At 54.3% G+C, this 27,968-nt stretch overlaps 1 protein-coding gene across 3 annotated transcripts; it reads left to right on the top strand.

Annotated features, from left to right (window-relative positions):
• On the top strand, positions 1–27,898 carry LOC132322944 (cohesin subunit SA-3-like). 3 transcript variants are annotated; one of them, XM_059837698.1, is made up of 18 exons: positions 1–126; positions 915–995; positions 1,766–1,873; positions 6,277–6,358; positions 8,509–8,614; positions 9,229–9,332; positions 10,491–10,580; positions 13,333–13,422; positions 14,519–14,722; positions 15,506–15,576; positions 16,240–16,327; positions 17,658–17,738; positions 18,197–18,289; positions 19,146–19,305; positions 21,287–21,414; positions 22,765–22,866; positions 25,008–25,153; positions 27,753–27,898. In XM_059837698.1, exons 1-18 carry the CDS (start codon positions 74–76, stop codon positions 27,889–27,891), a joined length of 1,926 nt encoding a protein of 641 aa, XP_059693681.1. In that variant the 5' UTR covers positions 1–73; the 3' UTR covers positions 27,892–27,898. The 3 variants fall into 3 exon arrangements, with proteins under 3 accessions (XP_059693681.1, XP_059693680.1, XP_059693683.1); XM_059837697.1 differs by having other exon boundaries at positions 14,333–14,722; XM_059837700.1 differs by lacking the exons at positions 21,287–21,414; positions 22,765–22,866; positions 25,008–25,153; positions 27,753–27,898 and adding an exon at positions 20,254–21,273 and having other exon boundaries at positions 14,333–14,722.
• The last annotated feature ends 70 nt before the right edge of the window (positions 27,899–27,968 follow it).

The raw sequence follows: 27,968 nt of genomic DNA, 5'->3' as shown, positions 1-27,968 counted from the left end.
GGGATTCCCATTTCCGGGGGGTTCCAGCAGGGGGAGGTTCGGCTGCGCTGCGTGAGGGCCCTGCAGGGAATTTATGGAATCCCAGAGATGGCCCCGGGCCTGGAGCTCTTCACTGAGAGGTTCAAGGTGGGGAAAACGGGAAATAAACGGGAAATAAACGGGAAATACACGGGGGAAAATGGAGAAATAAATGGGAAATAAACAGGGGGAAATGGAGAAATAAATGGGGAAATAAACAGGGGAAATGGAGAAATAAATGGGGAAATAAACAGGGGAAATGGAGAAATAAATGGGAAATAAACAGGGGGAAATGGAGAAATAAATGGGAAATAAACAGGGGGAAATGGAGAAATAAATGGGAAATAAACAGGGGAAATAAATGGGGAAAAATGGGGAAAAATACAGGGGAAAATGGGGGAAATTACATGGGAAAAATGGGGGGGAAATTGGGGAAAATGGAGGGAAAATGGGAAAAATGGAGGGAAATGGAAAGATGGGGGGAAAATTGGGAAAAATGGGGGGGGGAATGGGAAAAATGGAGGGAAAAGTGGGAAAAATGGAGGGAAAAAAGGGAAAAATGGAGGGAAAAGTGGGAGAAATGGAGGGAAATTGGGGAAAAATGGAGGGAAAATGGGAAAAATGGAGGGAAAATGGGAAAAATGGAGGGAAAAGGGAAAATGGAGGGAAAAAAGGGAAAAATGGAGGGAAAATGGAAAAATGGAGGGAAAATTGGAAAAAATGGAGGGAAAAAAGGGAAAATTGGAGGGAAAATTGGGAAAAAATGGAGAGAAAATTGGGAGAACTGGAGGGAAATTTGGGAGAACTGGAGGGCGAATGGGGCTGGGGGATGGGGAGGTGCTGGGGGTGCCCCAGTCACGGAGTTTTTGGGGACTTGGGGACCTGGGGCCTTGCAGCCCCGTTTGTTGGCCATGGCTCACGACAAGGAGCCCCAGGTGGCCCCTGGAGGTGCTGAGGCTGCTCACCGAGATGGACAGGTGAGAGTGGGGACTGGGACTGGGGGATTTGGGGGGGATTTGGGGGGAATTGGGGAATTTGGGGGGAAATTTGGGGGGAAATTGGGAATTTGGGATGGGAAATTGGGGGAGAAGTTGGGAATTTGGGGTGGGAATTGGGGAATTTGGGGTGGGAATTTGGGGGAGAAATTGGAAATTTGGGATGGGAATTGGGGAACTGGGGACTTTGGGGGGGAATTTGGGATTTGGGGTGGGAACTTGGGGGGGAATTGGGGAATTGGGGACTTTGGGGGGGAATTTGGGATTTGGGGGGGAAATTTGGGATTTGGGATGGGAAATTGAGGTGGGAAATTGGGAATTTGGGAAATTGGGGATTTGGGATGGGAATTTGGGGGAGGAAATTGGGGATTTGGGGTGGGAAATTGGGGGAGAAATTGGGAATTTGGGGTTGGAAATTGGGGGAGAAATTGGGAATTTGGGATGGGAAATTGGGGTGGGAAATTGGGAATTTGGGAATTGGGGATTTGGGGTGGGAAATTGGGGGAGAAATTGGGGATTTGGGGTGGAATTTGGGAATTTGGGGAGGGGAATTAGGGGATTTGGGGTGGGAAATTGGGAATTTGGTGGGGGCAGTGTGGCATTTTGGGTTGAGGAAGCCCCAAAATCCTGGATTTTCTGGGAGTTTGGGGCTGGGAAGGGGGGCCTTGGGGATGCAGGAGTGCCAGAATTCCCGGGATTCCCAGAATTCCCAGAATTCCCAGAATTCCCAGAATTCCCGGGCTGCCTGGCAGGAACATGGAGGAGGCGCTGAGCCCCGAGGATTGCCAGAGCATCTTCCCCCTGGTTTTCATCTCCAGCCGCAGCCTGGCCTCGGCCGCCGGGGAGTTCCTCTTCCAGAGGTGGGAAACTGGGAATCCTCAACCAAAACCTGGGAATTCTGGCCTAAATCTGGGAATTCTCACCCAAACCTGGGAGTTCTCACCCCAAATCTGGGAATCCTCACCCAAATCTGGGAGTTCTCATCCCAAATCTGGGAATTCTCACCCAAATCTGGGAATCCTCACCCAAAACCTGGGAATTCTGCCCTAAATCTGGGAATTCTGCCCTAAATCTGGGAATCCTCACCCAAATCTGGGAATCCTCACCTCAAATCTGGGAATCCTCACCCAAATCTGGGAGTTCTCATCCCAAATCTGGGAATTCTCACCCAAATCTGGGAATCCTCACCCAAATCTGGGAATCCTCACCCAAATCTGGGAATCCTCACCCCAAAATCTGGGAATCCTCACCCAAATCTGGGAATCCTCACCCCAAACCTGGGAATTCTGCCCTAAATCTGGGAGTTCTGACAAAAATCTGGGAGTTCTCACCCAAATCTGGGAGTTCTCACGCAAAATCTGGGAGTTCTCACCCAAAAGCTGGGAATTCTGCCCTAAATCTGGGAATTCTTACCCAAAATCTGGGAATTCTCACCCCAAATCTGGGAGTTCTGCCCCAAATCTGGGAATTCTCACCCCAAACCTGGGAATCCTCACCCAAATCTGGGAGTTCTCACCCAAATCTGGGAATCCTCACCCAAATCTGGGAATCCTGCCCCAAATCTGGGAATCCTGGCCTAAATCTGGGAATTCTGCCCTAAATCTGGGAATCCTCACCCCAAACCTGGGAATCCTCACCCAAATCTGGGAGTTCTCACCCAAATCTGGGAATCCTGCCCCAAAATCTGGGAGTTCTCACCCAAATCTGGGAGTTCTCACCCAAATCTGGGAGTTCTCATCCCAAATCTGGGAATTCTCACCCAAATCTGGGAATCCTGCCCCAAAATCTGGGAGTTCTCACCCAAATCTGGGAGTTCTCATCCCAAATCTGGGAATTCTCACCCAAATCTGGGAATCCTGCCCCAAAATCTGGGAGTTCTCACCCAAATCTGGGAATCCTCACCCAAAACCTGGGAGTTCTCACCCAAATCTGGGAGTTCTCACCCCAAACCTGGGAATCCTCACCCAAATCTGGGAATCCTCACCCAAAACCTGGGAGTTCTCACCCAAATCTGGGAGTTCTCACCCCAAATCTGGGAGTTCTCACCCAAATCTGGGAATCCTCACCCAAAACCTGGAGTTCTCACCCCAAATCTGGGAATCCTCACCCAAAATCTGGGAGTTCTCACCCCAAACCTGGGAATCCTCACCCAAATCTGGGAATCCTCACCCAAAACTGGGAGTTCTCACCCCAAATCTGGGAATCCTCACCCAAAATCTGGGAATTCTGGCCTAAATCTGGGAATTCTCACCCAAACCTGGGAATTCTGCCCTAAATCTGGGAATCCTCACCCAAATCTGGGAGTTCTCACCCAAATCTGGGAATCCTCACCCAAACCTGGGAATCCTCACCCCAAACCTGGGAATTCTCACCCCAAACCTGGGAATCCTCACCCAAAATCTGGGAGTTCTGACAAAAATCTGGGAATTCTGACAAAAATCTGGGAGTTCTCACCCCAAATCTGGGAATCCTAACCCAAAATCTGGGAATTCTGGCCTAAATCTGGGAATCCTCACCCAAATCTGGGAATCCTCACCCAAATCTGGGAATCCTCACCCCAAACCTGGGAGTTCTCACCCCAAACCTGGGAATCCTCACCCAAACCTGGGAGTTCTCACCCAAACCTGGGAATCCTCACCCAAATCTGGGAATCCTCACCCAAAACCTGGGAGTTCTGACAAAAATCTGGGAGTTCTCACCCCAAACCTGGGAGTTCTCACCCCAAATCTGGGAATCCTCACCCCAAAACCTGGGAATCCTCACCCAAATCTGGGAGTTCTCACCCAAATCTGGGAGTTCTCACCCCGAACCTGGGAATTCTGCCCTAAATCTGGGAATCCTCACCCCAAATCTGGGAGTTCTGCCCCAAATCTGGGAGTTCTCACCCAAAATCTGGGAGTTCTGACAAAAATCTGGGAGTTCTGACAAAAATCTGGGAATTCTCACGCAAAATCTGGGAGTTCTCACCCAAATCTGGGAATTCTGACCCCAAAACCCTGGGAATTCCAAATCCCTAAAATGTGGGAATTCTGACTCCAAACTCTGGGAATTCCAGCCCCAAACCCCCAGGAATTCCAGCCCCAAACCCCCAGGAATTCCAGCCCCAATCCCAGGAATTCCAGCCCCAATATCCCAGGAATTCCAGCCCCAAACCCAAGAAATTCCAAGGCCAATCCCTGGGAATTCCAAGGCCAATCCCTGGGAATTCCAGCCCCTCCCCCTCCCGGGGGAATTTGCTGGGAATCGGCTCCGGGCCCCTCCCGGCAGCTGCGATTTCCTCAGCCCGGAATTTGGAATTTCCTCAGCCCAGAATTTCCTCAGCCTGGGATTTTCCACCCCAGAATTTGACATTTTCCACCCCAGAATTTGGAGTTTCTCCACCCCAGAATTTGGAGTTTTTCCAGCCCAGAATTTGGAGTTTTTCCAGCCCAGAATTTGGAGTTTTTCCATCCCAGATTTTGACATTTTCCACCCCAGAATTTGGATTTTCTCCAGCCCAGAATTTCCTCATCCCAGCCCTTCCCAATCCCTCGGGAGAGGGAGGGGGCCTCTTGTTTTTCCTGATTTTTCTCCACCACCCTCTTTGTATTTTTTCCCTTTTTTTTTCCATTTTTCCAGTCTGATTCCCCCCATTTTCCTCATCCCAGTCCCATTTTTCTCATTTCCCCCCTGTTTTCCTTCCCCCCCCCCATTTTTCCCAACCCCACTCCCAAAATTCTCCATTTCCCCATTTTCCCCACCTCACTCCCAAAATCCCCAAATTTCCCCAATTTTCCCCATTTTCCTCCATCCCAATTTGATTTTTCCTTCCTTTTCACCTCAGTTTTCCCAATCCCACTCCCAAAATTCCCAAATTTCCCCAGTTTTTCCCAATCCCAGCCCCTTTTTCCCCCTTTCTCCCATTTTTTTTCAAATCCCAATCCCATTTTTCCCCTTTTTTCCCCCATTTTCCCCCATTTTTCCCCTTTTTCCCCCATTTTTCCCCATTTCCCCCCATTTTCCCCATTTTCCCTATTTTCTCCCCATTTTTCCTATTTTTCCCTGAATTTTTCTCCACCATTTTCCCATTTTTACTCATTTTTCTCCATTCTCCCCCTGCTTTTCCCATTTCTCCTGTTCTCTCCTCATTTTTCTCTGCTTTTTCCCATTTTTCCCATTCTTTCCCCATTTTTCCCCATTCTCTTCATTTTCCCCCATTTGTCCCTGGGTTTTTTTCCCCCATTTTCCCTCCAATTTTCCCCCATTTTTTTCCCTTGGGTTTTTCCCCATTTTTCCCCATTTTCCCTCCATTTTTTTCTTCCCTTTTATTGCCCGTTTTCCCCATTTTTTCCCCATTTTTCCCCCTTCCCCCCCCCCCATTTCCCCCCATTTTTCCCCTGGGTTTTTTCCCCATTTTTCCCCATTTTTTCCTCCCTTTTTTCCCCATTTTTCCCCATTTCCCCCCCATTTTCCCCCATTTTTTCCCCATCTTTTTCCTCCCTTTTTTTCCCTTTTTCCCCATTTTTTTGCCCATTTTCCCCATTTTTCCCCAATTTTCCCCATTTTTTGCCCATTTTCCCCTTTTTTCCCCATTTTGCCCCTTTTTTTCCCCATTCCCCCCCCTTTTGCCCATTCCCCCCATCTTTTCCTAATTTTTCCCATTTTTCCCCATTTCCCCCATTTTTTCCCATTTTTTCCCATTTTTTCCCATTTTCCCCCTTTTTCTCCCTTTTTCTCCCTTTTTCCCCATTTTCCCCATTTTTTCCTCCCATTTTTCCCCATTTTCCCCATTTTTCCCCATTTTTCCCCATTTTTTCCCCATTTTCCCTATTTTCCCCATTTTCCCCCCATTTTTCCCCATTTCCCCCCCATATTTTCACCATTTTTCTCCCTTTTTCCCCATTTTCCCCCTTTTTTCCCCCTCATTTCCCCCCATTTCCCCCCCATTTTTTCCTCCCTTTTATCCCATTTTCCCAATCTTTTTTCCCCCCCTTTTTCCCCCCATTTCCCCCATTTTCCCCATTTTTCCCCCATTTTTCCCCATTTTTCCCCATTTTTTTCCCCATTTTTCCCCATTTTTTTCCCCATTTTTTCCCATTTTCCCCATTTTTTCCTCCCTTTTTTCCTCCCTTTTTTCCCATTTTCCCCCCATTTTTTCCCCATTTTCCCCCATTTTCCCCCCATTTTCCCCTCCCATTTTCCCCCCATTTTTCCCCCCATTTTCCCCCCATTTCCCCCTCTCCCCGGGTTTTTCCCAATTTCGGGGTTTTTTGCCCCATTCCAGGCTGCTGGACCCCGCCCGGCACGGCGACGGCGACCCCGGGAGCTTCCAGCGGAGCCTCCTGCGCTTCTTCCTGCGCAGCGCGGTGGGCGCAGTGAGGGGCTGGGATTGGGGCAAAACCCGGGGAAATTGGGCAAATCCACCTCGGGAATTGGGGCAGCTGCTCTTCTTCCTGCGCAGCGCGGTGCGAGCAGCGAGGCTGGGATTGGGGCAAAATCCGGGGAAATTGGGCAAATCCGGGAAACTGGGGCAAAACCTCGGGGAATTGGGGCAAAACCTGGGGAAATCGGGCAAATCCACCTCGGGAAATTGGGGCAGCTGCGCTTCTTCCTGTGCAGAGCGGTGGGCGCAGCGAGGGGCTGGGATTGGGGCAAAATCCCGGGAAATTGGGCAAATCCACCTCGGGAATTGGGGCAAAACCCTGGGAAATTGGGCAAATCCTAGGAAACTGGGGCAAAACCTCGGGAATTGGGGCAAAACCTTGGGAAATTGGGCAAAACCTCGGGAATTGGGGCAAAACCTTGGGAAATTGGGCAAAACCTCGGGAAATTGGGGCAGCTGCGCTTCTTCCTGCACAGCGCGGTGGGTGCAACGGGGCTGGGAATTGGGGCAAAATCCAGGGAAATTGGGCAAATCCACCTCAGGAATTGGGGCAAAACCCGGGGAAATCGGGCAAATCAACCTCGGGAATTGGGGCAAAACCCCGGGAAATTGGGCAAAATCCACCTCGGGAATTGGGGCAAAACCCGGGGAAATTGGGCAAAATCCACCTCGGGAATTGGGGCAGCTGCGCTTCTTCCTGCGCAGCGCGGTGGGCGCAGTGAGGGGCCGGGAATTGGGGCAAAATCCTGGGAAATTGGGAAAATCCTGGGAAACTGGGCAAATCCACCTCGGGGAATTGGGGCAAAACCTCGGGAATTGGGGCAAAATCCCGGGAAATCGGGCAAATCCACCTCGGGAAATTGGGGCAGCTGCGCTTCTTCCTGCGCAGCGCGGTGGGTGCAACGGGGCCGGGATTGGGGCAAAATCCGGGGAAATTGGGCAAATCCACCTCGGGAAATTGGGGCAAAACCTCGGGAAATCGGGCAAATCCTGGGAAACTGGGGCAAAACCCGGGGAAATTGGGCAAAATCCACCTCGGGAATTGGGGCAAAACCCGGGAAATCAGGAAAATCCCTGGGAAATTGGGGCAAATCAACCCCGGGGAATTGGGGCAAAACCTCAGGAAATTGGGGCAAATCCGGGGGGTTTGGGGCAAAACCCCGGGAATTGGGGCAAAACCTCGGGAAATTGGGGCAAAATCCCTGGGAAATCGGGGCAAAACCTGGGAAATTGGGGCAAAACCCCGGGGATTGGGGCAAAACCTCGGGAAATCGGGGCAAAACCTGGGAAATTGGGGCAAATCAACCTCGGGAAATTGGGGCAAAACCTCGGGAATTGGGGCAAATCCGGGGGAGTTTGAGCAAATCCAGGAACTGGGGCAAAATCCAGGATTGGGGCAAATCCGGGAAATTGGGGCAAAACCGGGGGGTTTGGGCAAATCCAGAAATTGGGAATTCTGGGGGGAAATCCGGGGATTTGGGGAGAAATTTGGGGGGGAATTTCTGGATTTTCAGAGGGAACTTGGGAATTTTGGGGGGAAATGTTGGAATTTTGGGAATTCTGACCCAGATTCCCCCCCAGCTGCACGAGCACGCCGCCTCCCTGGGAGTTTCAATGAATTTATTTTGGTTTTGGGTGGAATTTTGGGGTTTTTGGATGGAATTTCGGCCGATTTTGGATGGAATTTCTTTGGGATTTTTTTGGGAATTCCGGGGTTTTTGGGAATTCCAGGATTTTGGGGATTCTGACCCAAATTCCCCCAGCTGCACGAGCACGCCGCCTACCTGGGAGTTTCATTGAATTTATTTTGGTTTTGGATGGAATTTTGGGGTTTTTGGATGGAATTTCGGCCGATTTTGGATGGAATTTTTTTGGGAATTCTGGGATTTCTGGGAATTCTGGGATTTTTGGGAATTCCGGGATTTTTTTGGGGAATTCTGACCCAGCCTTCCCCCCAGCTGCACGAGCACGCCGCCTACCTGGGAGTGTCAATGAATTTATTTTGGGTTTTGGATGGAATTTTGGGGTTTTTGGATGGAATTTCGGCCGATTTTGGATGGGATTTTTTGGGAATTCCGGGATTTTTGGGAATTCTGGGATTTTTGGGGAATTCTGACCCATATTCCCCCCCAGCTGCACGAGCACGCCGCCTACCTGGTGGATTCCCTGTGGGACTGCGCCGGGAGCCACCTGCGGGACTGGGACACGGCCACCGGGCTGCTGCTGGGAACTGGGACCAGTACGGGACTGGGAATGGACTGGGAGGGACTGGGGGGGACTGGGAGGGACTGGGGGGGACTGGGAGGGACTGGGAGGGGACTGGGAGGGACTGGGGGGGACTGGGGGGGACTGGGAATGGGACTGGGGGGGACTGGGAATGGGACTGGGGGGGACTGGGAATGGACTGGGAGGGACTGGGGGGGACTGGGAGGGACTGGGAGGGACTGGGAGGGACTGGGAGGGACTGGGGGGGACTGGGAATGGGACTGGGGGGGACTGGGAATGGGACTGGGGGGGACTGGGAGGGACTGGGGGGGCACTGGGAGGGACTGGGGGGGACTGGGACGGACTGGGAGGGGACTGGGATGGGACTGGGAGGGAACTGGGAGGAACTGGGATGGACTGGGATGGACTGGGAGGGACTGGGAGGGACTGGGATGGACTGGGATGGGACTGGGAGAGGCTGGGATGGGACTGGGATGAGACTGGGAGGGACTGGGAGGGAACTGGGATGGGTCCAGACTGGTTCATACTGGTTTATACTCGTCCATACTGGTTTATACCAGTTTATACTGGGTTACACTGGGTTATACTGGGTTATACTGGTTTATACTGGTCCATACTGGTTTCCAGGCCTGCAGCTGCACGAGGAGAAGGCTCTGGTGGAGATCCTGAGCTCCAGCGCGCTCCGGCTGTGCCAGGGACACCCCCCCGTGGGCCGCAGCCAGGCCCGGAAGGTTCCGGAATTTCGGGGATTTCCGGGGAATTCTGGGGGAGTTTTGGGGGTTTGGGGCAGGGAATTTGGGAATTTTGGTGATTTTTGAGGGAATTTTTAGGGAATTTTGGGGATTGTCAGGGAATTTTCAGGGACTTTCGGGGATTTTCGGGGAATCTTGGGGGTGTCAGGGCAGGAAATTTGGGAATTTTGGGAATTGTGGGGGAATTTTCAGGGGATTTTGGGGGTTTTGGGACAGGAAATTTGGGAATTTTTGGGGAATTTTGGGGTTTTTGGGGCTCAGGACCTCCTGGAGTGGGGGAATTTTGGGAATTCTGGGAATTCCAGGGCATTGGGGGGGTCAGGGGCTCCCGGAATTGGGGGAATTTTGGGAATTCTGGGAATTCCAGGGGATTGGGGGGTCAGGCCCTCCCGGAATTGGGGGAATTTTGGGAATTCTGGGAATTCCAAGGGATTGGGGAGGTCAGGGGCTCCTGGAATTGGGGGAATTTTGGGAATTCTGGGAATTCCAGGGGATTGGGGGGTCAGGGGCTCCCGGAATTGGGGGAATTTTGGGAATTCTGGGAATTCCAAGGGATTGGGGAGGTCAGGGGCTCCCGGAATTGGGGGAATTTTGGGAATTCTGGGAATTCCAGGGGATTGGGGGGGTCAGGCCCTCCCGGAATTGGGGGAATTTTGGGAATTCTGGGAATTCCAGGGGATTTGGGGGTCAGGCCCTCCCGGAATTGGGGGAATTTTGGGAATTCTGGGAATTCCAGGGGATTTGGGGGTCAGGCCCTCCCGGAATTGGGGGAATTTTGGGAATTCTGGGAATTCCAGGGGATTTGGGGGTCAGGCCCTCCTGGAATTGGGGGAATTTTGGCCTTTTTGGCGCTCAGGAGCCTCTGGAATTTCGGGAATTCTGGGACGTTTCCGGTGGGATGGCAGCTCCCAAAATCGGGGGAAATCGGGAAAATTTGGGGTTTTTTGTGCTCAGGCCCTCCTGGAATTGGGGGAATTCCGGGAATTCTGGGAATTCCAAGGGATTTGGGGGGGTCAGGGGCTCCTGGAATTGGGGGAATTCCGGGAGTTCCAGGGGATTTGGGGGGGATCAGGGGCTCCTGGAATTGGGGGAATTCCGGGAGTTCCGGGAGTCCCAGCCCTCGTGGCCATTTTGCAGGAGTCACAGCGGGAGCTGCGGGAGCAGCGCGAGGAGCGGGCGCGGCTCAGCCGGAGCCTGATCCCGGTGCTGCCCCAGCTCCTGCAGAAGGTGGGGAGAGCCCCAGACCCCTGGGGTTCCCAACTTCAGCCCTTTTCCCCCCAAATTCTCCTCCTTCCTCCCCAATTCCTGGGATTCCCAATTTCAGCCCTTTTCCCCCAAAATTCTCCTCCTTCCTCCCCAATTCCCGGGGCTGGGATCCCCACGGCACCAATCCCTCAGGCTGTGGGTGCTGGGGGGCACCTGGGATTCCCAATTTCAGCCCTTTTTCCCCAAAATTCTCCTCCTTCCTCCCCAAATTCCCAGGATTCCCAATTTCAGCCGTTTTTCCCCCAAAATTCTCGTTTTCCTCCCCCATTCCTGGGGTTCCCCAGAGTTTTGGTTCCCCCATCCCGAGGTTCCCCCAGAATTTTGGTTCCCCCATCCCGAGGTTCCCCCAGAGTTTTGGTTCCCCCATCCCGGGGTTCCCCAGAGTTTTGGTTCCCCATCCCGGGGCTGTTCCCCAGAGTTTTGGTTCCCCATTCCCGGGGTTCCCCCAGAGTTTTGGTTCCCCCATTCCCGGGGTTCCCCCAGAGTTTTGGTTCCCCCATCCCGAGGTTCCCCCAGAATTTTGGTTCCCCCATCCCGAGGTTCCCCCAGAGTTTTGGTTCCCCCATCCCGGGGTTCCCCAGAGTTTTGGTTCCCCATTCCCGGGGTTCCCCCAGAGTTTTGGTTCCCCCATTCCCGGGGTTCCCCCAGAGTTTTGGTTCCCCCATCCCGAGGTTCCCCCAGAGTTTTGGTTCCCCCATCCCGGGGCTGTTCCCCAGAATTTTGGTTCCCCATCCCGGGGTTCCCCCAGAGTTTTGGTTCCCCATCCCGGGGTTCCCCCAGAATTTTGGTTCCCCATCCCGAGGTTCCCCCAGAGTTTTGGTTCCCCCATCCCGGGGTTCCCCCAGAGTTTTGGTTCCCCCATCCCGGGGTTCCCCAGAATTTTGGTTCCCCCATCCCGGGGTTCCCCAGAGTTTTGGTTCCCCCATCCCGGGGCTGTTCCCCAGAGTTTTGGTTCCCCCATCCCGAGGTTCCCCCCGAGTTTTGGTTCCCCAATCCCGAGGTTCCCCCAGAGTTTTGGTTCCCCCATCCCGGGGTTCCCCAGAATTTTGGTTCCCCCATCCCGAGGTTCCCCCAGAGTTTTGGTTCCCCCATCCCGAGGTTCCCCCAGAGTTTTGGTTCCCCCATCCCGAGGTTCCCCCAGAGTTTTGGTTCCCCATCCCGGGGCTGTTCCCCAGAATTTTGGTTCCCCATCCCGGGGTTCCCCCAGAGTTTTGGTTCCCCAATCCCGGGGTTCCCCCAGAATTTTGGTTCCCCATCCCGAGGTTCCCCCAGAGTTTTGGTTCCCCCATCCCGGGGTTCCCCCAGAGTTTTGGTTCCCCCATCCCGGGGTTCCCCAGAATTTTGGTTCCCCCATCCCGGGGTTCCCCAGAGTTTTGGTTCCCCCATCCCGGGGCTGTTCCCCAGAGTTTTGGTTCCCCCATCCCGAGGTTCCCCCCGAGTTTTGGTTCCCCAATCCCGAGGTTCCCCCAGAGTTTTGGTTCCCCCATCCCGGGGTTCCCCAGAATTTTGGTTCCCCCATCCCGAGGTTCCCCCAGAGTTTTGGTTCCCCCATCCCGAGGTTCCCCCAGAGTTTTGGTTCCCCCATCCCGAGGTTCCCCCAGAGTTTTGGTTCCCCATCCCGGGGCTGTTCCCCAGAATTTTGGTTCCCCATCCCGGGGTTCCCCCAGAGTTTTGGTTCCCCAATCCCGGGGTTCCCCCAGAATTTTGGTTCCCCATCCCGAGGTTCCCCCAGAGTTTTGGTTCCCCCATCCCGGGGTTCCCCCAGAGTTTTGGTTCCCCCATCCCGGGGTTCCCCAGAATTTTGGTTCCCCCATCCCGGGGTTCCCCAGAGTTTTGGTTCCCCCATCCCGGGGCTGTTCCCCAGAGTTTTGGTTCCCCCATCCCGAGGTTCCCCCCGAGTTTTGGTTCCCCAATCCCGAGGTTCCCCCAGAGTTTTGGTTCCCCCATCCCGGGGTTCCCCAGAATTTTGGTTCCCCCATCCCGAGGTTCCCCCAGAGTTTTGGTTCCCCAATCCCGGGGTTCCCCCAGAGTTTTGGTTCCCCCATCCCAGGGTTCCCCCATCCCGAGGTTCCCCCAGAGTTTTGGTTCCCCCATCCCGGGGTTCCCCAGAATTTTGGTTCCCCCATCCCGAGGTTCCCCAGAGTTTTGGTTCCCCCATCCCGAGGTTCCCCCAGAGTTTTGGTTCCCCCATCCTGGGGTTCCCCCAGAGTTTTGGTTCCCCCATCCCGGGGTTCCCCAGAGTTTTGGTTCCCCCATCCCGAGGTTCCCCAGAATTTTGGTTCCCCATTCCCGGGGTTCCCCCCGAGTTTTGGTTCCCCAATCCCGAGGTTCCCCCATCCCGGGGTTCCCCCCGAGTTTTGGTTCCCCCATCCCGGGGCTGTTCCCCAGAGTTTTGGTTCCCCCATCCCGGGGCTGTTCCCCCGAGTTTTGGTTCCCCACCCCGGGGCTGTTCCCCAGAATTTTGGTTCCCCAATCCCGGGGTTCCCCCAGAGTTTTGGTTCCCCACCCCGGGGCTGTCCCCCCAGAGTTTTGGTTCCCCCATCCCGGGGTTCCCCCGAATTTTGGTTCCCCACCCCGGGGCTGTCCCCCCAGAATTTTGGTTCCCCCATCCCGGGGTTCCCCCAGAGTTTTTGTTCCCAATCCCGAGGTTCCCCCAGAGTTTTGGTTCCCCACCCCGGGGCTGTCCCCCCGCCCCGTCTCCGTCCGTTCGCAGTTCTCAGCCGAGCCCGAGGCCGTGGGAGCTCTGCTGGAGCTGCTGCAGCACCTGGAGCTGGGCTTGTTCCGCACCGCCCGCCTGGAGAGGGTGAGACATCCCCAGTATAAACCAGTATAAACCAGTATAGACCAGTATAAACCAGTATAGACCAGTACAGAGCAGTACAGAGCAGGGACCCACCCATCCCAGTCCATCCCAGTCCATCCCAGCACCTGGAGCTGGGCCTGTTCCACACCGCCCGCCTGGAGAGGGTGAGACCAGTACAGACCAGTATAGACCAGTACAGACCAGTATAAACCAGTACAGACCAGTACAGACCAGTACAGACCAGTACAGACCAGTATAGACCAGTGACCCACCCCTCCCAGTCCATCCCAGTCCATCCCAGCACCTGGAGCTGGGCTTGTTCCGCACCGCCCGCCTGGAGAGGGTGAGACCAGTACAGACCAGTACAGACCAGTATAGACCAGTACAGACCAGTATAAACCAGTACAGACCAGTACAGACCAGTATAGACCAGTACAGACCAGTACAGACCAGTACAGACCAGTACAGACCAGTACAGACCAGTACAGACCAGTGACCCACCCCTCCCAGTCCATCCCAGTCCATCCCAGCACCTGGAGCTGGGCCTGTTCCGCACCGCCCGCCTGGAGAGGGTGAGACTTTCCCAGTATAAACCAGTACAGACCAGTATAGACCAGTACAGACCAGTATAGACCAGTATAGACCAGTACAGACCAGTACAGACCAGTATAGACCAGTGACCCACCCCTCCCAGTCCCTCCCAGTCCCTCCCAGTCCCTCCCAGTGCCCCTCAATCCCCTCCCAGTGCCCCTCAATCCCCTCCCAGTCCCTCCCAGTCCCTCCCAGTCCCTTCCCAGTCCCTCCCAGTAACTCCCAGTCCCTCCCAGTCCCTTCCCAGTCCCTCCCAGTAACTCCCAGTCCATTCCCAGTCCATTCCCAGTCCCTCCCAGTAACTCCCAGTCTGTCCCAGTGCCTGGAGCAGGTTTTGGGGCGGATCCAGGAGGTTTTTGGGAAGCACTCCGAGCCCTCCCCGGCGCTCCCAGTCCCTCCCAGTCCCTCCCAGTCCCTCCCAGTGTGTCCCAGTGCCCCTCAATCCCCTCCCAGTCCCTCCCAGTCCATTCCCAGTCCCTCCCAGTTCATTCCCAGTCTGTCCCAGTGCCTGGAGCAGGTTTTGGGGCGGATCCAGGAGGTTTTTGGGAAGCACTCCGAGCCCTCCCCGGCGCTCTCGGCCGCCTCGCGGGCGCTGCGGGCGCTCTGTGACCCCGAGCTGTCCCTGCACGGCCTCGGGGACATCGCCAGGAGCCGCCTGGGGGACAGCCTGGGGGACAGGTGCCACCTGCAGGTCACCGAGCTGCTCCAGGTGCGCACACCTGGGGGGGTTTGGGGACATTTGGGGACAGCCTGGGGGACAGGTGCCACCTGCAGGTCACCGAGCTGCTCCAGGTGCGCACACCTGGGGAGGTTTGGGGACATTTGGGGACAGCCTGGCCGACAGGTGCCACCTGCAGGTCACCGAGCTGCTCCAGGTGCGCACACCTGGGGGGTTGGGGACATTTGGGGACATCCTGGGGGGGTTTGGGGACATTTGGGGACAGCCTGGCCGACAGGTGCCACCTGCAGGTCACCGAGCTGCTCCAGGTGGGCACACCTGGGGGGTTTGGGGACATTTGGGGACAGCCTGGCCGACAGGTGCCACCTGCAGGTCACCGAGCTGCTCCAGGTGGGGACACCTGGGGGGGTTTGGGGGGGTTTGGGGACAGCCTGGGGGACAGGTGCCACCTGCAGGTCACCGAGCTGCTCCAGGTGGGCACACCTGGGGGGTTTGGGGGGGTTTGGGGACATGCGGGGGTGATTTGGGGGGGATTTGGGGACATTCTGGGGGGTTTGGGGACATCTGGGAACATTCTGAGGGGATTTGGGGACATCCTGGGGGGGTTTGTGGAGGTTTTGGGGACATTTGGGGACATTCTGACCTGCAGGTCACTGAGATGCTCCAGGTGGGCACACCTGGGGGGGTTTGGGGACACTCTGGGGACACTTGGTGCCATTTGTGTCCCCCCAGGCCGAGTCCCCAGACGAGGAGGACACTCTGGGGACCCTGTGGGGACACTTGGTGACCATTGGTGCCATTTGTCCCCCCCAGGCCGAGTCCCCAGACGAGGAGGACGTTTATGGGCTGGCGGCCACCCTGAGGAGACTCTCGGCCCTGTTCAAGTGACACAGGGGACACTGGGGACATCGGGGGGGTCAGGGGGCTTGGGGACACCTGGGGGGGGTTGGGGACACTTGGGGGGGTTGGGGACACCTGGGGGGGTTGGGGACCCCTGGGGGGGTTGGGGACACTTGGGGACACTGAGGGGATTTGGGGCTGGGGGACACTTGGGGGGTTGGGGACACCTGGGGGGGTTGGGGACACCTGGGGGGTTGGGGACATTTGGGGACACTGAGGGGATTTGGGGCTGGGGGACACTTGGGGATGTTTTGAGAGATTTGGGGACCTTGGGGACAAGGTGGGGGGGGTGGCCCCAATGTCCCCAACCCTTCAAATGTCCCCAATGTCCCCAAATGTCCCTAAATCCCCTCAGTGTCCCCAATGTCCCCAAATCTCTTTTTTCCAATTTCTCCCCAGTTTTCCCCGTTCTTCCCAAGTTTTGCTTAATGTCCCCAATGTCCCCAAACCCCCAGTGTCCCCAACCCCCCCAATGTCCCCAATGTCCCCCAAATGTCCCCAATGTCCCCAAATCTCATTTTTCCCAATTTCCCCCCGTTTCTCCCCCAAATTTCCCCATTTTTTCCCAGTGTCCCCAATGTCCCCTCAGTGTCCCCAAATGTCCCCAATGTCCCCCCAGTGTCCCCAATGTCCCCCTGTCCCCTCAGTGACCACGACCTGACCCCCTGGGGTCTCTTCGGGCCCCTCTCGCAGCTCCTGCGCCGCGCCCTCGACACCGGGGAGCTGCCAGAGCAGGTGGGGACACCTGGGGACACCTGGGGACACACCTGGGGACACCTGGGGACACCTGGGACAGCTGGGGACACACCTGGGGACACCTGGGGACACCTGGGACACTCCTGGGACACTCCTGGGACAGCTGGGACACACCTGGGACACACCTGGGGACACACCTGGGGACACCTGGGGACACACCTGGGACACCTGGGGACACCTGGGACACTCCTGGGACACTCCTGGGACAGCTGGGACACACCTGGGACACACCTGGGGACACACCTGGGGACACCTGGGGACACACCTGGGGACACCTGGGGACACACCTGGGACACACCTGGGACACACCTGGGACAGCTGGGGACACACCTGGGACACCTGGGACACACCTGGGGACAGCTGGGGACACCTGGGACAGCTGGGGATACACCTGGGACACCTGGGGACACACCTGGGACACCTGGGACAGCTGGGGACACACCTGGGACAGCTGGGACACACCTGGGACAGCTGGGGACACACCTGGGACACACCTGGGGACAGCTGGGGACACACCTGGGACACACCTGGGGACAGCTGGGACACACCTGGGACACACCTGGGACACACCTGGGGACAGCTGGGACACACCTGGGACAGCTGGGGATACACCTGGGACAGCTGGGGACACACCTGGGACACACCTGGGACACACCTGGGGACAGCTGGGACACACCTGGGACACACCTGGGGACAGCTGGGGACACACCTGGGACACACCTGGGGACAGCTGGGACACTCCTGGGGACACACCTGGGGACACCTGGGGACACAGCTGGGACACACCTGGGACGCACCTGGGGACAGCTGGGGACAGCTGGGGACACACCTGGGACACACCTGGGGACAGCTGGGGACACACCTGGGACACACCTGGGGACAGCTGGGGACAGCTGGGGACACACCTGGGACACACCTGGGACAGCTGGGACACACCTGGGGACAGCTGGGACACACCTGGGGACACCTGGGGACACACCTGGGACACACCTGGGACAGCTGGGGACAGCTGGGACACACCTGGGACAGCTGGGGACACACCTGGGGACACACCTGGGGACAGCTGGGACACACCTGGGACACACCTGGGACAGCTGGGGACACCTGGGACACACCTGGGGACAGCTGGGACACACCTGGGGACAGCTGGGACACACCTGGGGACAGCTGGGACAGCTGGGGACACCTGGGGACACCTGGAGGCCCTTGGGGACATTTGGGGCGGGTTTGGGGCCGTGTTTGTCCCTTTTTGGGCCATTTTCAGCCATTTTGGTCCCTTTTTGTCCCTTTTGGTGGCCCTGTCCCCCAGGTGACCATCCCGGCCATCTCCTGCCTCTTCTTCCACCTGTTCTGGGAGCTCTCCCGAGTGCCCGACGCCGGGGCCTCCCCGGTGAGCAGCTCCCCAAATTTTCCCCCAAAAATCCCCCCAAATCCCCCCAGAATTCCCAATTCTTCCCCAAAAATCCCAATAAAACCCCAAAATTCCCAGTTTTTCACCCAAAATTCCCATTTTTTCACCCAAAATTCCCATTTTTTCACCCAAAATCCCCAGTTTTTCACCCAAAATTCCCAGTTTTTCACCCAAAATTCCCATTTTTTCACCCAAATTCCCAATTTTTCCCCGATTCCCCAGGGCTCCCTGCGGGATCTGCGCTCCAGGGCCGCCCTGCTGCTCCCCCTGTGTCCCCAAACCCCCCAAAAATCCCAATAAACCCCCAAAATTCCCACTTTTTCCCCCCAAATCCCCAGTTTTTCCCCCAGAATTCCCGATTTTTCCCAAAATTCCCATTTTTCCCCCAAATCCCCATTTTTTCCCCCAAAATTTCCCATTTTTCCCCCATTCCCCAGGGCTCCCTGCGGGATCTGCGCTCCAGGGCCGCCCTGCTGCTCTCGCTGTGCCAGAGCTGCCTCACCGAGCCCCAGCCCGGCCTCAGGGAGAAGGTCTGGCACCTTCCGGAACCTTCCGGGACATTCCGGGGGGTTCTGGGAGGGGTCTGGGACCTTCTGGGACATTCCGGAACTTTCCGGGGGTTCTGGGAGGGGTTTGGGACCTTCCGGAACCTTCCAGGGGGTTTGGGGGGTTCTGGGAGGGGTTTGGGTGCCTGGAGGGGTCTGGCACCTTCTGGAACCTTCCAGGGCATTCCGGGGGGGGTTGGGGGGAGTTCTGGGAGGGGTCTGGGACCTTCCGGAACCTTCCGGGACATTCTGGGGGGTTTGGGAATTCTGGGATGGGTCTGGAACATTCTGGAACCTTCTGGAACATTCCGGGGGGGGGTCTAGGGGGTTCTGGGAGGGGTCTGGAACCTTCTGGAACCTTCCAGGGGGGGTCTAGGGGGTTCTGGGAGGGGTCTGGAACCTTCTGGAACATTCCAGGGGGGGTTGGGGGTTCTGGGAGGGGTCCGGAACCTTCTGGAACCTTCTGTAACATTCCAGGGGAGTTTAGGGGGTTCTGGGATGGGTCTGGAACCTTCTGGAACCTTCTGGAACATATCTTTTTATAAAAAAAATCCCCAGAAAATCGTAAAAAATTTTTAAAAATCCACAAAAAATCCATAACAAATCCTTCCCAAAAAATCCCCCCAAATTACCAAGAAATTACAAAAAAAAATCTTTCAATACCTTTAAAAAATCCCAAAACCTCCCCTGAAAAAATCATAAAAAATCCAAAAAAAATCCCCAAAAATCCCTACAAAAATTTTAAAAAATCCCCAAAAATTCCTAAAAAAATTCCCCCAAATTCCCCCTGACATCCCGGCTGTTTTGTGCCATTTTTCCCGTTTTTCCCCCATTTTTCCAGGCCTTCCTGGTGCTCTCGGAGCTGCTGCTGCTGCTGGGCCCGGAGCTGCCGGAGCCGCGGCTGCGCCTGAGCCCGGAGCCGGAGCTGCCGGCCCTGCTGGGGCTGGCCCTGCTCGACCTCGTCTTCCAGAACCTTCCGGAGCCCCACCCCGACGACCACGGTCAGCCCCAGAGTGCTGGGGGATCTGGGGGTTTTTCCTGAATTTTTGGGGATTTTTTGGGATTTTTTTTTATTTTTCTTGATTTTTTTCTTGATTTTTTTCTTGATTTTTTTCTAGATTTCTTAAATTATTTAAAATTTTTTAAAATTTTTTACAATTTTCCTCGGTTTTTTAAATTGAGATTTTTTAATCGGATTTATTGGGATTTATTTCAAAATTTTTCGGGAATTTTTAGAAATTTTTTGAGACTTTTTAGGAGTTTTTTGGCAAATTTGTAGCGATTTTTGGGGGGATTTTCCTGTGATTTTTTTGGATTTTTTCCTTGGCTTTTATTAATTTTTTTTGTAGGATATTTCAGCCCTTTTTTTAAAATTTTTTGGGAGGGATTTTGAAATTTTTGTCGGGATTTTTTTGGCATTTATTGCAATTTTCTCGATCCCAAAAATCCCCAATTTTCAAACAGGGACTTGGGTGATTCCGGAGCCCTTTCCCAGCCTTCCCTCCCCCCAAATTCCCATTTTCCCCCATCCCAGTGACCCCAAACCCCCCAAATTCCATTCCCCCAAAATTCCTGGATCCCAGAATTCCCAAAATTCCCTGATCCAAATTCCCAAAAATCCCCAAAAATCCCAAAATCTCCTGATTTCTAAATGTTGAATTTGGTGATTCCGGAGCCCTTTCCCAGCCTTCCCTCCCCCACAATTCCCATTTTCCCCCATCCCAGTGACCCCAAACCCCCAAATTGAACTCCCACCATCCCAGAACTCCCAGAACATTCCGGAATCCCGTTGCAGAGGCGGTGCAGGCCCGGCTGGAGGCGCTGCAGGGCCGGCGCTCGCTGCTGGGGGGGTGCTGGGACCCCAAAACCCCCGGAATTCCCCCCAATCCCAACTCCCACCATCCCAGCACTCCCAGAACATTCCAGAACATTCCGGAATTCCCCTGCAGAGGCGGTGCAGGCCCGGCTGGAGGCGCTGCAGGCCCGGCGCTCGCTGCTGGGGGGGTGCTGGGACCCCAAATCCCCGGAATTCCCCCCAAATTGAACTCCCACCATCCCAGAGCTCCCAGAACATTCCAGAACATTCCAGAATTCCCTCGCAGAGGCGGTGCAGGCCCGGCTGGAGGCGCTGCAGGGCCGGCGCTCGCTGCTGGGGGGGTGCTGGGACCCCCAAACCCCCGGAATTCCCCCCAAATTGAACTCCCAGCATCCCAGAGCTCCCAGAACATTCCGGAATTCCCTCACAGAGGCGGTGCAGGCCCGGCTGGAGGCGCTGCAGGGCCGGCGCTCGCTGCTGGGGGGGTGCTGGGACCCCAAACCCCCGGAATTCCCCCCAAATTGAACTCCCACCATCCCAGAGCTCCCAGAACATTCCAGAACATTCTGGAATCCCGTTGCAGAGGCGGTGCAGGCCCGGCTGGAGGCGCTGCAGGCCCGGCGCTCGCTGCTGGGGGGGTCCTGGGACCCCAAATCCCTGGAATTCCCCCCAATCCCAACTCCCACCATCCCAGAACATTCCAGAACATTCCGGAATTCCCTCACAGAGGCGGTGCAGGCCCGGCTGGAGGCGCTGCAGGCCCGGCGCTCGCTGCTGGGGGGGTGCTGGGGCCCCAAACCCCCGGAATTCCCCCCAAATTGAACTCCCACCATCCCAGAGCTCCCAGAACATTCCGGAATTCCCTCACAGAGGCGGTGCAGGCCCGGCTGGAGGCGCTGCAGGCCCGGCGCTCGCTGCTGGGGGGGTGCTGGGACCCCCAAATCCCCGGAATTCCCCCCAATCCCAACTCCCACCATCCCAGAACTCCCAGAACATTCCGGAATCCCGTTGCAGAGGCGGTGCAGGCCCGGCTGGAGGCGCTGCAGGGCCGGCGCTCGCTGCTGGGGGGGTGCTGGGACCCCAAACCCCCGGAATTCCCCCCAATCCCAGCTCCCACCATCCCAGCACTCCCAGAACTCCCAGAACATTCCAGAATTCCCTCACAGAGGCGGTGCAGGCCCGGCTGGAGGCGCTGCAGGCCCGGCGCTCGCTGCTGGCCGCCTTCTGCCGCCTCCTGCTGGGGGGGGTGCTGGGGCTCAGCGCCGCCGCCGACGTCTTCAAACACTACGGCAAGGTGGGGGGAAATTCTGGGATTTGGGGGGGATTCCTGGGATTTGGGGGAATTCCTGGAGTTTGGGGGGAATTCCTGGGAGTTTGGGGATCCCGGGATTGGGGGGGATTCCTGGGGAGTTTGGGGATTCCTGGAGTCTGGGGGATTCCTGGGATTTGGGGGAGTTCCTGGGATTTTGGGGATTCCTGGAGTCTGGGGGATTCCTGGGATTTGGGGGAATTCTGGGATTTGGGGGAGTTCCTGGGATTTGGGGGGATTCCTGGGAGTTTGGGCAATTCTGGGATTTGGGGGAATTCCTGGGATTTTGGGGATTCCTGGAGTCTGGGGTATTCCTGGGATTTGGGGGTGTTCCTGGGTCTGGGGGAGTTCCTGGAGTTTTGGGGGAATTCCTGGGATTTGGGCAATTCTGGGATTTGGGGGATTGCTGGGATTTGGGGGGGATTCCTGGAGTTTGGGGATTCCTGGAGTCTGGGGGAATTCTGGGACTGGGGGGAGTTCCTGGAGTTTGGGGGGAATTCCTGGGATTTTGGGCAATTCTGGGATTTGGGGGAAATTCCTGGGAGTTTGGGGGATTCTGGGATTTGGGGGGGATTCCTGGGATTTGGGCAATTCTGGGATTTGGGGGGGTTCCTGGGATTTTGGGCAGTTCTGGGATTTGGGGGGGATTCCTGGGAGTTTGGGCAATTTTGGGATTTGGGGGGGATTCCTGGGATTTGGGCAATTCTGGGATTTGGGGGGATTCCTGGGAGTTTGGGCAGTTCCTGGAGTCTGGGGGAGTTCCTGGGATTTGGGGGAGTTCCTGGAGTTTTGGGGAGGAATTTATGGGGATTTCGGGGAAATTCCCAGGTCTTGGAGAGAATTTTTGGGTGGAATTCCCAGGATTTTGGAGGGAATTGTCAGATTTTGGGGGGAATTTATGGGGATCTGGGGGAGAATTCCTGGGATTTTGGGCAATTCCTGGAGTTTGGGAATTCATGGGATTTTGGGGACAATTCCTGGGATTTGGGCAGGAATTTCCAGGAATTTTGGGGAGAATTTTTGGGAACTTGGGGCTCTGTCATTCCCAGTTTTTGGGATTTCGGGGAATTTGGGGCTCTCTCATTCCCAGTTTTTGGGCATTTTGGGAATCTGGGGCTCTCTCATTCCCAGTTTTTGGGATTTTTGGGAATTTTGGGCTCTCTCATTCCCAGTTTTTGAGATTTTTGGGAATCTGGGGCTCTCTCATTCCCAGTTTTTGGGATTTTTGGGCATTTTGGGCTCTCTCATTCCCAGTTTTTGGGATTTCGGGGATTTTGGGGCTCTCTCATTCCCAGTTTTGGGATTTTTGGGCATTTGGGGCTCTCTCATTCCCAGTTTTTCGGGGATTTCGGGGACATCATCCAGGAGCTGCTGCTCTGCACGCGCGACCTCGACCGCGCCGCGTGGGCCCGGACGGTGCTGCTGAGCCTGCAGCAGGTGAGGCGGTTCCGGAACATTCCGGGACGTTCCGGGACATTCCGGAACATTCCGGGAACTTTCAGGAACTCTGGGGGGCGCCCGGAGTTTTTTTGGGGATTTTTTGGGCGATTTTTGGGGTTTTTTAATTTTTTGGGGTTTTTTTGGGGTTTTTTTTTTGGTTTTCCAGGGATTTTCCCATGTCCTGGAGGGATTTTTTAGAAATTTGGGAATTTTTGGGAATGCTGGGGGCACCTGGGGGTTTTTTTGGCATTTTTTGGGGTTTTTTTGGGTTTTTTTTTGGGTTTTTCAGGGGTTTTTCCCATGTCCTGGAGGGATTTTTTTTTGGCATTTTGGGAATTTTTTCAGAATTGTTTTTGAATTTTTGGGACTTTTTGGGGAATTTTGGGTTGTGTCCAGGTATTTTTAAGGGTTTTGGGTTTTTTTAAGGGTTTTGGAGGATTTTTTATTAATATTTTGGGGGGGTGTTGGGGATTTTTCCAGGATTTCTTTGGGAGAATTTAGGGATTTTCCCAGGATGTTTGCCCCAATTTCCAGGGGATTTTTCCAAGGACTTTTTCCCTCCAAATTTTGACCAATTTTTTAGGAATTTCTTGGGAATTTTTGGGGGAATTTTGTGAATTTTGGGATTTTTCTAGGAGATTTTTGGGGATTTTTCCCCCAATTTCCAGGAGATTTTGGGGGATTTTCCAGGGATTTTTTCCCATTTTTTTCCTCCAATTTTGGAGCAATTTTTTTGTGAATTCCTTGGGGATTTTTTGGGGTGAATTCCACGACTTTTGGGATTTCCCCCAGCTGTTCACGGAGCTGCTGCTGCAGGAGGATTTTTGAGCATTTTTGATCCATTTTTGAGCCATTTTTGAGCCAATTTTGAGCCATTTCTTTGGGATTTTTTTTTGGAATTTCTTTGGGGATTTTTTTGGGGTGAATTCCACGACTTTTGGGATTTCCCCCCAGCTGTTCACGGAGCTGCTGCTGCAGGAGGATTTCTGAGTCATTTTTGATCCATTTTTTTGGGGGATTTTTGGGGATTTTCTTGGGAATTTCTTGGGGATTTTTTGGGGGATTTTTTTGTGAATTCCTTGGGGATTTTTTGGGGTGAATTCCACGACTTTTGGGGTTTTCCCCGCAGCTGTTCACGGAGCTGCTGCTGCAGGAGGATTTTTGAGCCATTTTTCAGTGATTTTTTGGGATTTGTGGGAGGATTTCTTTGGAGATTTTTTTGTGAATTCCTTGGGGATTTTTTTGGGTTGAATTCCACGAATTTTGTGATTTCCCCCGCAGCTGTTCACGGAGCTGTTGCTGCAGGAGGATTTTTGATCCATTTTTGATCCATTTTTGAGCCATTTCTGAGCGATTTTTGAGCGATTTTTGAGCGATTTTTTTGGGATTTTTTTTTTAATTTCTTTGGGGATTTTTTGGGGTGAATTCCACGAATTTTGTGATTTCCCCCCAGCTGTTCACAGAGCTGCTGCTGCAGGAGGATTTTTGAGCATTTTTGAGCCATTTTTGAGCCATTTCTTTGGGGTTTTTTTGGGGAATTTTTGGGAGGATTTTTTGGGGAATTTTTCTTTAATTCCTTGGGGATTTTTTGGGGTGAATTCCACGACTTTTGGGGTTTTCCCCGCAGCTGTTCACGGAGCTGCTGCTGCAGGAGGATTTTTGAGCATTTTTGATCCATTTTTGATCCATTTTTGAGCCATTTCTTCAGGGTTTTTTGGGGGATTTTTGGGGGAATTTTTTTTAAATTTCTTTGGGGATTTTTTTGGGTTGAATTCCACGACTTTTGGGATTTCCCCCAGCTGTTCACGGAGCTGCTGCTGCAGGAGGATTTTTGAGCATTTTTGAGCCATTTCTTTGGGGTTTTTTTGGGGAATTTTTGGGAGGATTTTTTGGGGAATTTTTTTTAAATTTCTTTGGGGATTTTTTTGGGGTGAATTCCATAAGTTTTGTGATTTCCCCCCAGCTGTTCACGGAGCTGCTGCTGCAGGAGGATTTTTGAGCCATTTTTGAGCCATTTTTGATCCATTTCTGAGCCATTTCTTCAGGGTTTTTTGGGGGATTTTTGGGGGAATTTTTTTTAAATTTCTTTGGGGATTTTTTTGGGTTGAATCCCACGACTTTTGGGGTTTTCCCCGCAGCTGTTCACGGAGCTGCTGCTGCAGGAGGGCCCGGGGCTGCGGGAGCTGCCCGAGTTCCAGGAGCTGCGGGAGCTGGGCCGGCGCCTGGCGCGCTTCTTCGGCCGGCCCGAGCTGCGGAGCTGCAGCGAGCTGCTGGAGCTGCACCGGTGGGAAACGGGGCCAAAAACCCCGGATTTGGGCAAAAACAGACACGGGGGAACATGGGGGAAATGGGGCAAAAAAACCCGGATTTGGGCAAAAACAGACACGGGGGAACATGGGGGAAAAAACCCGGATTTGGGCAAAAACAGCCACGGGGGGGAAATGGGGAAAAAACCCCGGATTTGGGCAAAAACAGACACGGGGGAACATGGGGGAAAATGGGAAAAAAACCCCGGATTTGGGCAAAAACAGCCATGGGGGGAAATGGGGGGAAAAACCTCGGATTTGGGCAAAAACAGACACGGGGGGAAAATGGGGAAAAAAACCCGGATTTGGGCAAAAACAGACACGGGGGAACATGGGGAAATGGGGGAAAAAACCCCGGATTTGGGCAAAAACAGCCATGGGGGGAAATGGGGCCAAAACACCCAGATTTGGGCAAAAACAGCCACGGGGGGAAATGGGGGAAAAAACCCCGGATTTGGGCAAAAACAGACATGGGGGGAAATGGGGCAAAAAAACCCAGATTTGGGCAAAAACAGACACGGGGGAACATGGGGAAATGGGGGAAAAAAACCCAGATTTGGGCAAAAACAGACACGGGGGAAATGGGGCAAGAAACCCCGGATTTGGGCAAAAACAGCCACGGGGGGAAATGGGGGAAATGGGGGAAAAAACCCCGGATTTGGGGAAAAACAGACACGGGGGAACATGGGGGAAAAAAACCCGGATTTGGGTAAAAACAGACACGGGGGGAAATGGGGGAAATGGGGGAAAAAACCCCGGATTTGGGGAAAAACAGACACGGGGGAACATGGGGGAAAATGGGAAAAAAACCCCGGATTTGGGTAAAAACAGACACGGGGGGAAATGGGGCAAAAAACCCCGGATTTGGGTAAAAACAGACACGGGGGGAAATGGGGGAAATGGGGGAAAAAACCCCGGATTTGGGCAAAAACAGCCACGGGGGAACATGGGGAAAAAACCCCGGATTTGGGCAAAAACAGCCACGGGGGGAAATGGGGAAATGGGGGAAAAAACCCCAGATTTGGGTAAAAACAGCCACGGGGGGAAATGGGGGAAAAAACCCCGGATTTGGGCAAAAACAGCCACGGGGGGAAATGGGGCAAAAAACCCCAGATTTGGGCAAAAACAACCACGGGGGAAATGGGGGAAAAAACCCCGGATTTGGGCAAAAACAGCCATGAGGGAAATGGGGGAAAAAACCCCGGATTTGGGCAAAAACAGCCATGAGGGAAATGGGGGAAAAAACCCCGGATTTGGGCAAAAACAGCCACGGGGGGAAATGGGGAAATGGGGGAAAAAAACCCGGATTTGGGCAAAAACAGCCACGGGGGGAAATGGGGGAAATGGGGGAAAAAACCCCGGATTTGGGCAAAAACAGACACGGGGGAACATGGGGGAAATGGGCCAAAAAACCCGGATTTGGGCACAAACAGACATGGGGGGGAAATGGGGAAAAAACCCGGATTTGGGCAAAAACAGCCACGGGGGGAACATGGGGGAAAAAACCCCAGATTTGGGCAAAAACAGACACGGGGGGAAATGGGGCAAAAACCCCGGATTTTGGGGAGGGGAGATGGGAATTCGGGGGGAGAACGGGGATTTGGGGTGGATGTTGAGTCAATTTTGGAGAATTTTGCTGGATTTGGGCTGAATTGGGTTGGATTTAGGTCAGTTCTGGAGGATTTGGGGTGAATTCTGGAGGGTATTGGGTCAATTTGGAGGATTTGGAGTGAATTTGGTTGGATTTTGGGAGAATTCTGGAGGATTTTGGGTCAATTTTGCTGGATTTTTATGAATTTGGTTGGATTTGGGGTGAATTCTGGAGGATTTTGGGTCAGTTCTGGAGGATTTGGGGTGAATTCTGGAGGATTTAGGGTGATCTTGCTGGATTTCGGTGAATTTGGTTGGATTTGGGGTGAATTTGTTTGGATTGGGGTGAATTCTGGAGGATTTGAGTGAATTTGGTTGGATTTGGGTGAATTTCAGAGGGTTTTGGGTCAGTTTGGTTGGATTTGGGGTGGATTTGGTTGGAATTGGGGTCAGTTCTGGAGGATTTTGGGTGGCTTTTGCTGGATTTGGGAGAATTCAGGAGGGTTTGGGGTGAATTTGGTTGGATTTTGCTGGATTTGGGTGAATTTTGCTGGGTTTGGGGTGAATTCGGGAGGATTTGTGTGAATTCTGGAGGATTTAGGGTGGATTTTGCTGGATTTGGGTGAATTTTGCTGGATTTGGGGTCAGTTCTGGAGGGTTTGGGGTGAATTCGGTTGGATTTTGATGAATTTTGCTGGATTTGGGGTGGATTTTGCTGGATTTGGTTGGATTTGGGGTGAATTCGGGAGGGTTTGGGGTGGATTTGGTTGGATTTGGGTGAATTTTGCTGGATTTTGATGAATTTGGTTGGTTTTAGGGTCTGTTCTGGAGGGTTTGGGGTGAATTTTGCTGGATTTGGGTGGATTTTGCTGGATTTGGGGTCAGTTCTGGAGGGTTTGGGTGAATTTTGCTGGATTTGGGGTGAATTTTGCTGGGTTTGGGGTCAGTTCTGGAGGGTTTGGGGTCACCTGGGTGCCCCCCCCGCAGGGAGGGGATCCGGTTCTCGCTGCAGGCGCCCGCGGGGGTCCCGGGGGTGCCGGGGGAGCCCCCGCTGTGCCTGCCCTTCCTGGAGGTGCTGAGCGAGTTCTCGGCGCCGCTGCCGCGCCCCGACCGCGCCCGCACGTGAGAGAGAGAGGGGGGGGAACAGCTGGGGGAAACAGCTGGGGGGAACAGCTGGGGGGAACAGCTGGGGGGGTGGGAACA

The sequence above is a fragment of the Haemorhous mexicanus genome, unplaced genomic scaffold (assembly GCF_027477595.1).
Source record: "Haemorhous mexicanus isolate bHaeMex1 unplaced genomic scaffold, bHaeMex1.pri scaffold_215_ctg1, whole genome shotgun sequence".
NCBI classification, from domain to species: domain Eukaryota; kingdom Metazoa; phylum Chordata; class Aves; order Passeriformes; family Fringillidae; genus Haemorhous; species Haemorhous mexicanus.
Note: the sequence above shows the minus strand (reverse complement) of the source record. Positions and strands in the feature narration are given on the sequence as shown.